The 14,132-nt window shown below is 36.2% G+C and overlaps 1 protein-coding gene across 1 annotated transcript in view; it reads left to right on the top strand.

Annotated features, from left to right (window-relative positions):
- Positions 1-14,132, top strand: part of Dys (Dystrophin) — a 479,719-nt gene that overhangs the window by 191,573 nt on the left and 274,014 nt on the right. Inside the window, exons 34-38 of the mRNA XM_071591999.1 lie at positions 7,636-9,327; positions 10,123-10,521; positions 12,730-12,900; positions 13,216-13,350; positions 13,680-14,045. Coding sequence (XP_071448100.1) covers positions 7,636-9,327; positions 10,123-10,521; positions 12,730-12,900; positions 13,216-13,350; positions 13,680-14,045 — 2,763 coding nt within the window. The remainder of the gene's footprint in view (positions 1-7,635; positions 9,328-10,122; positions 10,522-12,729; positions 12,901-13,215; positions 13,351-13,679; positions 14,046-14,132) is intronic.

Here is a 14,132-nt window from a genome sequence, read left to right as displayed (position 1 = left end):
AACCTGTCTGTAGCATCATCGAATTAGTTAAGATATTAATTTTGTTTGAATATTTGTAAAAGAGTTTTTGCATATAATTGCTGACCAGGTGTTGTAGGTATTTAACTCTAGGATTGCCCTAGGATTCTAAGTTCAAGTTACTGGAATTTAATTTACATTTATGCTAATTAAATGATGATGCTTTAATGAATGCTGATGTTCATTATCAGATCATGGTAACTTCCTAAAAACAATTAAGTGATGGTAGTAAGTTGTGTAAGGAAAAGGAACAAATAGTCTTTAGATGTGTAGTATGAAGGAGGGAATCAAATAGGTAATTATGTGACTGAACCATCACAGTCAACCTGCTGGTGGGTTTGGTAGGTGAGAGTAGTGCTCACATCCTGTTAAGTTGTTTGACATGTTAAATTTCAAATGACAGGGTAGTAGGATAGTTCCTTTCCCTGTGCTTATTTGTTCCATGAGAATATCAGGTACCTGAAAAATTACATAACTTGAGTGAATTTGAGGATGTTCTAAGTCACTGGGAATGTTTTAGCAACTAGACTACTGTGTGGCCGTTGGCTCATAGACCAATTAGGTCAAACGACCAAGAATTAAATATTCAGTTGTATTGGGAATTTGTATTATCCAATCTTTTTCCTTCTCTTTGTGCTTTGGAATTAAGATTGAGCTTTATTTCAATTAAGTTCTATTGCAGTTCAATAATATTGATTCATAGAATGAAATGAACGAATGAAAAAAGCAAAACCCTTATAGCCATCACACCAACCTAAGTAATTACTTAATTATAATTAATTTCCTTTCAAGAGATTGAAAATAATTCCATGAAAATGTTTTTAGTTTTCTAAGGAGTGATGTCAGTAATCATGTTTATAGGATAGTAAAAGATCAAGGACTTAATACTTCATGACATAAAATTGCTGTAATTCACTGCAAACATGATGCATATTTCTCTCTTGATTAGCATACTACATGATACTACAAAAGTGCATAGGTATGTCTTTCTTCACCTATGCTGAGATGGAACTTCAGTTTCTCTGTTAGTGGAGCATTTGTAGTTTAACGACATAAGTTAAGTGTTTCCTTTGAATTACAGAATTCGCCGAATTACAGAAGCCGCCACACGCCCTTGCGGCGGCTTGCGGGGTATTATGTAGATGTACATTAACCATCCTGAGGATTCTTAGCTTCTGCTTAGCTTCTGAATATGCTCACTGTTATGTGAGAGAAACTCAAAAGTTCCCTCAGTATAGAAAAGCTGCCGTGTAGGCTGACAGTCAACAATTGAATCCACCTGCACATATAAACATTTTTTTTTTGGCTTTCAAGAGTTGGAAAAAAAAATGTTTTTGAAATTATGGAATCAAGATTTCCTATGTAACATTGAAAAAAGCAGCATTGTTTCTCCAGTAGATAGAAAAATTACTAACTTATTCAAAGTTATTGATTTAGACTATTGCCATGTCACATATGTCTTATATTTGTCATGGTTTTTTTAATTGTTCTAATGAGAGGACACAGTCTTGGCCATTGAGTATCTGCAATTTAGTGCTCTAATGAAATGAGGCTATTTAAAACATGTACCTTATTGTCCTTATTATTATGGAATTTCTTGGGATACATACTTTATAGCTATGAATTTTTAAAGTTGAATAGTCTGCTAATCTGTTTGGGACTTTGAAAAGGCTTGCCAAATGTCTTATAATTGGGGAAACCTGTACCTACTGGATCCTTAATTGATATTTTACTGTACCTCAAATGCATATTATCCATTGGACAGAAGTTTTGTCAGGGCATCCATCAAATCCTTTAAATTTTTGTCCTGCACATGGGTTGTTCAGCATGCCCCTAGGAAAAAAAAGAAAAACAAATTATTTTGGATAGCTTTTTTATTTTTCAACACAATCTCCTTTAACTCAATGCACTTTTCCCAGCATTTCTCCAACTTTTTTTGGCCATCCAAATAGTAGGATTTTGGAAAATCCTCAAAATAGACATCTGTATTGCAATGACCTCCTTGTTTGACATGAATATTTTCTGCCAAGCCATATTTTCAAGTTTGGAAACTAAAAAAAGTCATAGGGTTTAAATCTGGTGAACACGGTGGATGTTGTAATAATTTGTATTTTGATTCCTTAATTTTTACTACACAGGTGTGCACCTATGAATGTATTGTTTTGATGGAATAGAATTTTTTTGTTTACCAAATGAGGACTTCTAGCTTAGATTCCTTTTTTCAACCGGTGCAATAACTACCCATAACACTCTTCATTTATTATTTGTTCTTTTGGCAAATAATCGATGTAGGTGATTCTGTTTGAATCCCAAAAAAACCATTTCACTATCTTTGCCGTCTTTAAGCCTTCAGAAACCCACTGTTTTGATGATTTTGACTGGTATTTTGTCCCTGGAGTGTAGTAGTGTATCCATGTTTCGTCTGCAGTTATGTATATATTGATGCTGAAACTTGCAGGATCATGATGGAAAAGCACCAAACCAGCCTCAAAATCAACCACACATGATTGCGTTTATTCACCACTGAGAACAAACCCATCCTGCTGAGGTTTTTTTCACACTCAAGTTTCTGGGCAAAATTAAAAACATTCTACCTTGTGATATGACTGTGGCATCAACTATTTTGCAAGCTTTGATTCGTTGATCCTTCAAAACCAAGTAGTGGATTCTGTCAATCATTTTGAACAATCAATTCCATTGGATGACCCATGTAAGTTTCTCATTTGTGGATGTACAGTCTTATTTGAACTCGTTTATCCAATTGTAAACAGTTGCAAATAAAAGAGCAGATGTGCCATGAAATCCATCCCATGTGACTATCTCTTTTGGTGTGAAGCCTTTTGAAGAAGTGTTTAGTCTCCGCATGAAATTAATTTTTTTCCAATTTTCTGAATAAAAAGAAGTTAGTTGTTTCAATTGACTATGAAAATGAGATCATGAGATGGACATAGCTGAAACTTAAAGAGCAGTCTAGTGAGTGTTACTAAGAGGAAACCTTTTCCAATATAATGAGCACCCTTTCTCTGATTTTCTTAGGAATTGTTGAACGATCCCATTCTTTTGCATTTTAGCTACTTCACATATTTGTTTGCTACATTTACCTGTCTTATTTTACTGCCATTTGACTTATTTGAAATTAAATGGTTACTGTGGCCGTCATTTATAGAATCGAATCTTGATAATTGTGTACAGTAGATGTGTTGAATGTAAAATATCTGGAAGGATGGGAAGAATTCAAATCCATATCCAGTTTAAAATTATATTCCACTGATCACATAGACTTGTTTATTCGGGTTGCATCTCACTGCATTGTTTCATGGATGGTGTTCATTGAAATTTATTGGTTGATTTAATGCTGTCGTCCTTTTGCAGGAATGTACACAAGGACTTTTAAATCAAAACTAAATCATTATCAGGCATCAAATTTGAATAAAAAACAATATTTTGAAATGCTTTTTTATCTCAGCAGGGAATAAATAAAGAAAATTTACCTTGCATTGGACTTTCATTAGGATACCCTAATTGCATGGCTACATTGCATTGCACTAGATGATGAAATTATTAGAATTTAATTATGATAGACAGCCTTGGAATAACTTCATCAATCCATTCTGATGAAAATGTGACTTTTAAGGCCTTATGATAGGTATTAATGATTTCCTGATATTGATGATTGCATGGAAAACCAAAATATATTATTGTTAACTCGAAATTTTGCATTTTTAACTAGCCTGACTTAGTGACTTGAGCAACAAAACATAGCATATAAAAATGTCCTAATTTCAGATATTTTTCTGTTTCACTTACATAAAAATGTGCATTTATTCACAGTAGTTCAAAAGGATATTTTTTATTTATTTTTTACTCTTTCCTTCAGTTAAATGAAAATCAATAGAGCTGCTGGTCTATGGTTTCCCTAGTTAAAAGGAAATTTGTTAGTATTTAGGACCATATCAATCTAATCACCATTTGAATTTACTGGTTAACTGTAAGCCTATCATGTGAGTTCATGCTTTTGGGCTGCAGATCAGAATCCTATTTCTGTATAACTTCTTCCTCATTCTTTCCTTATTTTCATTGGAAATATGAAGCTACAAATGCAGTAGTCTAGGACTGTAATTATAACAACTCTTACCATAAAAGTAGCGCTACAATATCAATAATATTAGCTAATGTCAAAAGGACCAGTTCTTTGTTTTCAAGATCGAAATTATGTAGTATCTCACACAATTCGAGAGAAAAGAGACTTTTTATGATTTTGTGAAAAGAAACTCTTTTGAAATTATTGCAGATACCGTAAACATAGTACTTCTATTGATAATAGTGCTACAGTCTTGAGAATTTTCTTTTTTTTTAAGTTTAAAAATAACTTTAAAAAGAATTCAAATGAGCTCTCATTTAATGGCTCATTAAATTAATATAAACACAGTATTTGATGATTAGGTGTTAAAATTAATTGGAAATGAAAATAGTAACTTAGTGATTCCACTGAAAAATGTTTATAACGAGACACCTGGGTTTCGACGTTCAACGTCATCTTCAGGATGATGAATGTTGAAACCCGGGTCGTCTCAAAATAAAAAAGTTTTCAGTGGAATCAAAAAGTTACTATTTTCATTTCCAACATGAATCGATTCCATAAAGTTATGCCGGAAACCATCAACGTATAAATTAAGATATGAATGCACATGAAGCTCTCAAAATTTCCTCTCCACAAGCTGCCCCTTTTACAGATTGATGATCCTTAAGAACTATTTCTTTGAATTGATGGTATTGTGAGAAGGTTTAGCATGACATAATTTTAATGAATATCTTATCATTTTTTGGCATATCATGTTTATCAGGTGTAAAATTAGAATAGACTCTACTCTAGCAATTTATAGACAGTTGATATTTCATTTGTGTTAAGTTTAACATTGAATTTTGTAAAAAAATAGTAAATTATTAAATAGCTGAGATTATTTTACGCAGCAAAATTAAACTAAGGTAATCTACATGCAGTGTGATATCTACGCCCAAAAATAGGATTCACATGTTTATCCATTATTAAAATAGAAAGAAAGACTCGTACTTTTCCACAGATTTTATTATACGGTACAACGCGTTTCACCGACTTGCGGCATCATCAGGTACAAATTTGCAAAACAGACAGAGCAAGCATATATACCCTCAGGACAGAGTGGGGGCGGGGAGGGTTGGAAGGATTTGAGGGGAGTGGGGGAATATCTCCTTCTCCATGGAAAAAGACGTCAACGGCACCATCAACTTCCTCGACTTGACAATCACAATTAGGGATAATAGACACGAATTTGCAATTTATAGGAAACCCACATGTACAGACCATATAATTTCTAATGATTCCACACACCACTTTTCTCACAAACACGCAGCCCTCCACTCCATGATCCACCGCCTCCTACACATCCCCCTTTCCCCCAAAAACTTCAAAATTGAACTCGTGAATATCACTAATATAGCTACCAACAATGGTTTCAACCCCAAACTAGTTGACACATTACTATGGAAAAAACAAAAAGCAATGGCCATAAAAAGCATTTTCGTATCTCAGCCCGCAGTATCTAAAGATTTTAAGTGGTGCTCGATCCCGTTTCTGGGAGATCTTTCATATAGGATTTCCAACTGCCTACCCACCTCACTCAAAGCAGCCTTCTACCCACCCATAACCCTCTCCAAACTTCTAGCCAATGGAAAAGACACCCAGGATAGCCTTCTCAAATCAGGCATTTATAAACTGAAATGCGAGGATTGCAACAGCGTTTATGTCGGTCAGACCGGCAGGAATATCAAGTTACGAGTCAAGGAACACGCTAGGTGTCACAAAAATCAGAATAACAACTCTCTCTTCGCCAAGCATTTACTAGAATTCAACCACAGCAGTGACTTTGTCCCAGAGATATTACACACACTCCCAAAAGGATTAAAAATGGACGCTCTCGAGCAATTAGAGATTAGAAGGCACTTGGTGAACCCCAACACGACACTTTGTAATGAGCAATTATTCCCATACTCCTCCCCACTCCTCTCCGAGAAATTAGCCTGGAAATGGTCAAAACAATCCATCAACGCACCTGCGAGCCCCCACCCCCCTCAAATCCTTCCAACCCTCCCCGCCCCCACTCTGTCCTGAGGGTATATATGCTTGCTCTGTCTGTTTTGCAAATTTGTACCTGATGATGCCGCAAGTCGGTGAAACGCGTTGTACCGTATAATAAAATCTGTGGAAAAGTACGAGTCTTTCTTTCTATTTTAATAATGGATATCAATTACTTCCACGAAGTGAAGCCTGAAACAATAGAATATACACATGTATATCATTTGTGAAGATGGCACATATTCAGTTGTTTTTTGGCAATGCCTAATTTTATGCTTATAATCTAATCTAATCACTTTTTGATACAAAGGAAATAGGCTTTATTTATTATTATTATTTATTGACAAACTATCTGAAGTGAATTCATTATATGAGATCTCCACTCCTACATCATTAAACCTATTCAAATTGACATGTTCAGGAAGTTAATGGAGAATTGATTTCAATACGGGGCAATAGATGTTGTACTGAACTATCTAACAAGATTTCTCGCACTAATATCCAGCTCTGCAAGCCTATAATTGATACCCATTCACTTGTTAAGCAATAATTCCTTATCACTGACATCATTAGTAAAAACTATCAAGTCTCTAAAATCATCTATATTCATTCATTCTTGGTTTAACAGGTATTTTTTGCAATCAATTTTACATCTGGTGGTGGAGTGATATTTATTTTCAATGGCAGAATGCAAGCAATAGTCAGATAGGGAAATAGTTAATCGGTAAGCAATGTTAGAACTGAGTGAAATTGTGCTTAAAAACACAGGCAGTTAATTTGTTTGAAACTAGATTAATTAAAATGTTATTGTCATTTTGTTTGAGTTCCCTGAGCATTGAGGGTAGTAGAGTATCTATTCTAGCTTGACCCTGTGAAATATGAAAGTCAATCATCCCATTTTGTACCATGTATATACATACTGTAGAATACACATTGTGAATGTGTGCTTGACTAGTTTCTTATATATTTGTATGTAAAACCACCACCCATCATATTAACATGGTTTTTGGGTTGGAGAACTTATACACCCATTGATTGACATGTATTTTGCAAAATATGTTTAACTAACAGCAAGCCTGTCCATTAATTATTTATATGGCATGACTCAAAGTATTTGATAACACTATGATAACAAAATTTTTGTTGTTGTTAAAGAGATTTGAATTGGCTTGCATTTTGAATACTTACAGAAATCATGAAAGAGTCATTTGTGTGTTGAACTTAGCTCATTGCAAGTTATTGACTGAGGAAATCAATGCATTTCTGAGATCACCATTAATTTTGGAAAAAAATATTGTGTGGCTAGACTGGTGCTTTAAAAGTATTTTTAATTCAAGATTTCCAGGCATTTGTATTGGAAAACATTAATGCTGCTTATTGCCATGAGATTATTTTACTTAAATATATGGGAAGATCTAGTTCACATTTTATACTCTGAATAAGTAATTTAGGAGTCACAACAACTTGAGGAAAAGGGTCTCGTTCCCTCCAACTTATCTTTGCAGGCCCATGCTATGGGAGGATCATGCAGCCAGCACTACAACAAGGACCCAATTAGCCATGATAGGAAGTTGAATCGCTCTAAGACCGAAGAGGCTATAGCAAGCGAGCAGGAGTTGATGTTTGGTATGAGTAGGAAAGAGGTTCATAGCAGGGAGGAGGGTGTGTCGCCACCTAGTCCAAAACGGTTCAAGGATGAGGTGTATGGGGGTTATCTGAACCCAGCTTTTGATTTTGGAAGTGGACCCAGTGAGGAAATTGACAATTGTCTCAAGGGTGAGGATAAAAGCACCAAATCGGTGTTCTTGACTGAGGTGAAACTCCCGAGCCGTCTTGTTCCAAAGCAAAGTAAATCACTGGAGGTGTCTGGTGCAGGTAAAGGGAGCACTCTCCCTGAAGAGTCACTAGGTTCTGTGGAGTCATCCACACCAAAGTCAGATAAGAGCCTGACAAAAGTGACCATGAGTGTTGAGTCATCTCCAATTCTGCCTCCATCATCGCCTGTTGGTGATGTTGAGGAAGAAACATTCAATTTGGCACAAGAGAGTTCTCTTTTCTCTCAAGTATCAAGTGGCACATTGGCAGAGATAAGCGAAGGTTTTTCTCATGACCTGGATGACTTTGAGAGGAGTAATCCTAAGTGCAGGATGGTCGAAGTCCGAGCAATGGAGATAACCAGAAGCTCAGCATCGGGCGGTGGCAGTAATAATGCCGACACTGGGTGTAAAGGGGAAGCCCTGTTACTTGAGGAGGGGGTGGTTGAATGGGTCCAGATGAACAGTCCGGGTGCTGTGGAGAGGGTCGAAATAGAAGAGGACACGGATGAGGATGGAAGCATGCAGGATGAGGAAGGCGGGGATAGTATGGCATCTCAAGAGGGCATACCATCAGATGGTGCATTGGAGAATGCCAGCCATCCAGAGGGCCAAATGGAAACTCCACCGAGTGCCAAACGATTGTATTCCCCTCCCCGGAGTTTGATGCCGGGGTTACGGAGTGAGTGCAGTTCATCCCTGATGCCAACCCCTTCAGCTAGCAACAACAGACAGCCAATCGACCACAGTCCAGCTCTTGTAATCAATGCCAAGGTTGTCGGAACTGTTGGGGACACAAAGAATTCCATCCAGGGTGATAGGCGGAAACCTCCACTTTCACAAGCAAGGGTTATGGAAGAGGAGGATGTGGGAAGGCTTCCTTCTGGAGATGGAAAGCAGCCAGTGGACTCAAGCCCAAGAGGTGCCACCACTAAGGTAATTGAAGGGAATGAGAAGCTCTCTGGTGCAAAAGGAGTCAGTGATAAGCGAAAGAGAAGGAAGGAAGAAGGCATGGGAGCTGGTAAAAGGAAAGCCCTTGTCTCTTCTGAACGTTATCCTATTCAACCGCGGATTTCTGTATCGCCAGTTCCATTTGATGTCATGGAGGATAGGGTTGTTATTGGTCCTTCATCATCGGAGGAAGTAGAGGACAGGGCAGCAATACTATTGGACTCAGATGATGATCACCAAAGGGATCATATGTTGGTGAATGAGGTTGATGATAAATTAGGTGATAGTTACTATGACAGTGACAGGGACTGTGATGTGTTTTTGGAACATTCTGGCTCAGATTCACCTTTGGAGATGCTGGAGTGTGTTTCCTTATCTGGAGGAGAAGATGGCGTTGAGGACATGGAGGCTGTCCTACATTCATCTCTGAAGGTCTGTGCAATCATCATTCAATGCATATTGAGGTTTTATAATTGGTTTTGGTGTTCAATTTTTCACCCGCTCCAAAACATGTTTGGATGGTAACTTTTTTATAGTAATATGAAGCAATTTCATCTGAGACTTCAAAAAATGAGTAAGATGTGATTTGGCTGTTTTCTGTACATAAATTGAAATGATGAGTTAAATGTAATAATGTGCAAGTGTTGTGGAAAGAGTGCTAATGACTTGCTTAACTTGTGTGCAGCAGAAACTTTTTCTAAAGAGAATAATTAGCATTAAACAGCCAAGTTCTGTGGAATGTAAAAAGTTGTTGCTGAAAGCACTTCGTTTTTACCTGTGCTTTAAATGACTTTTTGGATTATTATTTTAACCTAAGTGTTTGATCTTAATAGCATACTGCATCAAGTGTGGCATATTAATCTTAGCTATTTTGAACTATCACCATGTCTGAAAGCGAATGTTTATTCTTTGTGCTTATTTTTTGCTGTGAAAGAAAGTTTCAAAATATAGCCTTACATGGAGGCCGAGCATTAGGTAGGTGATTTGGTGTCTGTTATGTACTGGTGGAAAATACTTTGTTCCATGGTTTTAATGATTATAGGAGAAATATTTCAGACATAGCTTCTGTGTGAAGTAATTGCAGTATCTAATTAGAAATTGATTTTTTCATATCAAGTTTTTTATTTTTTATTTTATGGCCATGTTAGATATTAATTAGATTAATTGTTAGTTGTATACTGTTTGAGTATTGTATGGTTTTTCTAAGGCTTGTAATTGTGATTACAGGCTGAGCCAACTAGTCACCAGTCAAAGTCTGTGACTCAATCTGATCCTGTGACTCCTGAAACCAGCACACCTTCATCTACAAACACCACAGTCCAAGCCTCAAAATTGACACCTCAATCATCATTTGAAAATGTCACAATCACCAGTAGTACAACAACTGTTACCACAATCACTTGTGTGATCTCCAAACCAACCGTTCAGACTTCTCCTGTGGCTTCAATTGCTAGTGCAAGTGCATCTGTTGGTCATGCCCAATCTCCCTTACCACCTGTTATTACACCAGAGGATGAACTCAAAGAGTATAAGACCAGTGTGCAAGACATGCTGAAGAGGATCAATTCTTCAATGTCATCTGTAAGGGGAGTTGAAACAGAGTCTAATCCAGGGAAGAGGCTTGTGGTGAGCATATTTTTAAATTATAATATCCTCAGTACAGTATAATATAATATAATATCTTCATTACATATTTAAAGCTTCATTTTCAGCATTTATTCAATTAGAAAATAATTGTACTGCGTGCCATAGCATTTAATCAAATTTTGAGCCAACTGAATATGTACTCTTGAGTACACATGCTGCCATGGTCTATTACTTTTGAAGCATTTGGTAAGGCTGTGGAAGAAACATTCACAATACATTATTGTTTTGCTGTAAAAATCATGTTAATTTATTTTACTTTTCAGTAGCTTTTCTAAATTGGACTTGAATAAAATATTTTAATCTAAAATTTGCATTTGATACCACCTAGCGTAGTAAATAATCATGTTATAAAACATTCTACATGGAATATAATTTATTTTCATCTTCTTGAAGTGGGTTGCACTAAGGGAGAGTTGAAGGAAGGTTCCTAGGTGGATGGATATGCATAGTAATGGTTGGCCAATCCACTCCTAGATCTTTACTAGAGATTGTCCAATGCAGAGTTGTAAAGTTTCTGTAAAGACTTATGCACTTTGTAAAAATGACTCCTGAATGAGTTTTTCATATGGTTTCAACTTGATTGACAATGGCTTCATAAGCAGTCCAGTGAGCATCTTTCGACGTGAAGAAACCAACTGAATATGCGGACAGCTCTTTTCCTATATTAACCATGGAAGGAGGAACCCAAAAACCTTGGACTCATAGAGCCATTAAATATTATGTGTTTGCTAAATGATGTTGGGTACCAATACTTTCCGTCTTTCCCTGTAGACATCACATCATCTGGGTTGGGACAACATAATGGGCTGACTGACCCTTCCCATCTGACCTACCACTACTTTGTATAATCCTCTACAGATTTAGCTTTTTTCCCTCTCCCATCTCCCTCTGTGCTCTGTGTCCTCTCATTCACCTCCTGTACTTCCTTTTGTTCTCTACCATTGGCACCTGTAATGTTCACTGAACCAATCCTTTCTCCCCTTAAAATAACCCTGTTCTCCCACATTAGTGACAATAGGACAATGGACCTTGTAGCTATCATCACCTGAAGATATCACTTAACAATTTTGTCCAAGTCAAATAGCAATGAAAAAAATAATTGTTAATAAAATTTCATTTTTCATCTTTTATTTCATTTCATTTATTCAGTATTCGTCCAAAAACAGCACATTTTGGCCTTTACATCGAACTTTTAACAACAATAGCAATGGTCACATTTACAAACACCCAAGCCCTACGAAACTCACCCAGGCGGGAATCGAACCCGCGACCCTTGGAATGGCAGACAAGGACATTACCCTGCCGCCACTGGGGTCGGCAGTGGCTCCGTAAAGTGACATCTAAAACCATTTATCATTAGTGAATTAGTCATGCTGCATTAAATTGGTTGATTTTATTTTTGACATTTTTTGTAATCAGGGTTCAGAAAATTGTTTTTAGGCTTAATAATTACTTAAATAAAGTACATAAAATGCCTTCTAATTTGTAGACTAGAATTTTACTGCCAGTAGCCCCTCTTCCTATGTTTACAGACTCGATTTTATGCCAAATTATTTGATTGCTAAATGAAATTATTTGGAAATTGAATTTAGTCAAAGAATTACTGAAAGCAAAATTGCCTCACCAAAATCAAAGTGTGTGAATTTTATTAGAGAAAAGAGGTGTCTTTATGATGGAGGAGTATTTTCATAGTCCTTTAAAATTCTTTAAAAAATAATATTTAACTCATATAATAATATGTTAATTGTCTATATTTTCCTAATTAAATATAATCTGCCGATCAAATTAATATGGACTATTAAATGTGATTGTATTCGCCATGATGCAGTGGAATATATGGAAAAGTTAATTTACGTTTTGTGCAAATGTATTATTTTATGGAAATGAATACATTTATTCATATCTCTTTATTTTATAAACATTTGACTTCAAATCTTTTTCCTACCAGTAATAAATCAGTGCTCTGTGCCCTATGTTGCCATTTATTTTTCTTAATAATGTTCTTTTCCTTTGTGTTACATTGAATAATGCTCTCATATTATTCATTTTGAGAGAGGAGTTAATAAGTCTTCTGGGCTACGTTAAATCGTTAAATAATCAGCAATCAAAAAGAATGATGAGGTATTGGCAGTAAGACAACCTTTGTGGTATGAAATTTAGTGTATGGTTACTCTACACTCATTATAGATTTTGGAATCCGAGCTTAGTGGTCTAGCTCCAGATGTTGCTACTTTGATCAGCCGAGGAGATGGATTAGTAATGAATGTGCATGCAAGGGATCCTGCAGAGGCTCTTCACCTGGCCAGCATTCAAGACATCCTGAGGAAGAAGTGGCAGGAAGTTAAGGGTGAAATTGAGGTAATTACAGTTTCAGACTTATTTTTGAATGCCTATGGCCATGGGGACCATGTATATGTTTACTTTTAAGCCAAAAGACAGAATGAAATGAAATACCAAGCTGTAATTATTCATCTTGATTTTGAAATTTATTGACGAGCATTGAAAATAACACACATTTTCATTTGTTACTTTTTAAGAAAAATTTATATTAGATGCTAGTGAGTGACAATTTTGAATGAAAATGGGTGAAATTTTCTGTCACACAATATGTAAAATTATCAAAATGAAAGGAAATGGTTACAATAGGAATCTCCTTTTTATGTGCGTACTTAGAAAAGAAAAACTGAAGCTCAGGATGCTGAAACGAAGTTGCAAGAACTGAACTCACTCACTGTCTCCCTGCAAGATTGGTTGAGGAATATATCAAGCAGAATGGAAGCAGCCAATAATGATGAAGGGCAACTTCAGGTGAGAGAAATCATGTGGTGATATTGTAGAGGAACTTTTTTTTGAGTTAAAGCTGGTAAAGTCAGCTATCAAAATTCTTGCTTTTATTTAGTCTATTTTTGTCAATTCATTTTGGAGTTGAATTAGCCTGTGAATAGATTTTGGGGCTCTTTCTTTTCAAAGATTTGGGAAGGTTTTAAGAAATAAGTATCAAGAAATGTTGATTTTTAGCTTTGAATTTAAGTTCTCAACATACAGTTTATAAGTTCTTACTTGAATACATGAATTTTACTTATCTGTGCTTGTAACATTATCATTTAATGTGCATTCTTTTCCTTGGAACACTGAAGGTTCTTCGCAGTGAGTTTGAGAGACGTGCCTCAGATGTAGATAAACTTGAGACCACATTGAAATACCTCATGAGTCATAAAATGAATCCTACGTCAAATGCTGTGATAGATGAAATGTTGGTCAAGTGGAAGGAGGCTTGTGGCCACTTTCAGTGTTTTGGGAAAGGTCTTGGAGCTACGCCATTGGTAGTTGACAACAAAAGTGTTACTGTGGAGAAATCCCTGCTTGAGAAGGAAGTCTGTGACTTTGTTGCCCAAGTAAATCGTGTTCGTGAAGGTGTTTCGACAATATCAAGGAGAATGTCAGAATTTCCACCTGCAGGTCACGAGTATGACTCATTTCCATCACAGGAAGGGTTGCTCAAGGTTAGTATTTTGATTTCATCAAAAGATTAGGTCATTGTTTTGAAATTGCCGTTACTTTCATTTTTTCTTTCAGTTCATGCTTTACCA

Source organism: Hetaerina americana, unplaced genomic scaffold (genome assembly GCF_022747635.1).
Source record: "Hetaerina americana unplaced genomic scaffold, ioHetAmer1.1.p SCAF_1, whole genome shotgun sequence".
Taxonomy (NCBI): Eukaryota; Metazoa; Arthropoda; class Insecta; order Odonata; family Calopterygidae; genus Hetaerina; species Hetaerina americana.
The sequence above is the reverse complement of the archived record's forward strand: the minus strand, read 5'-3'. Positions and strand labels throughout refer to the sequence as shown.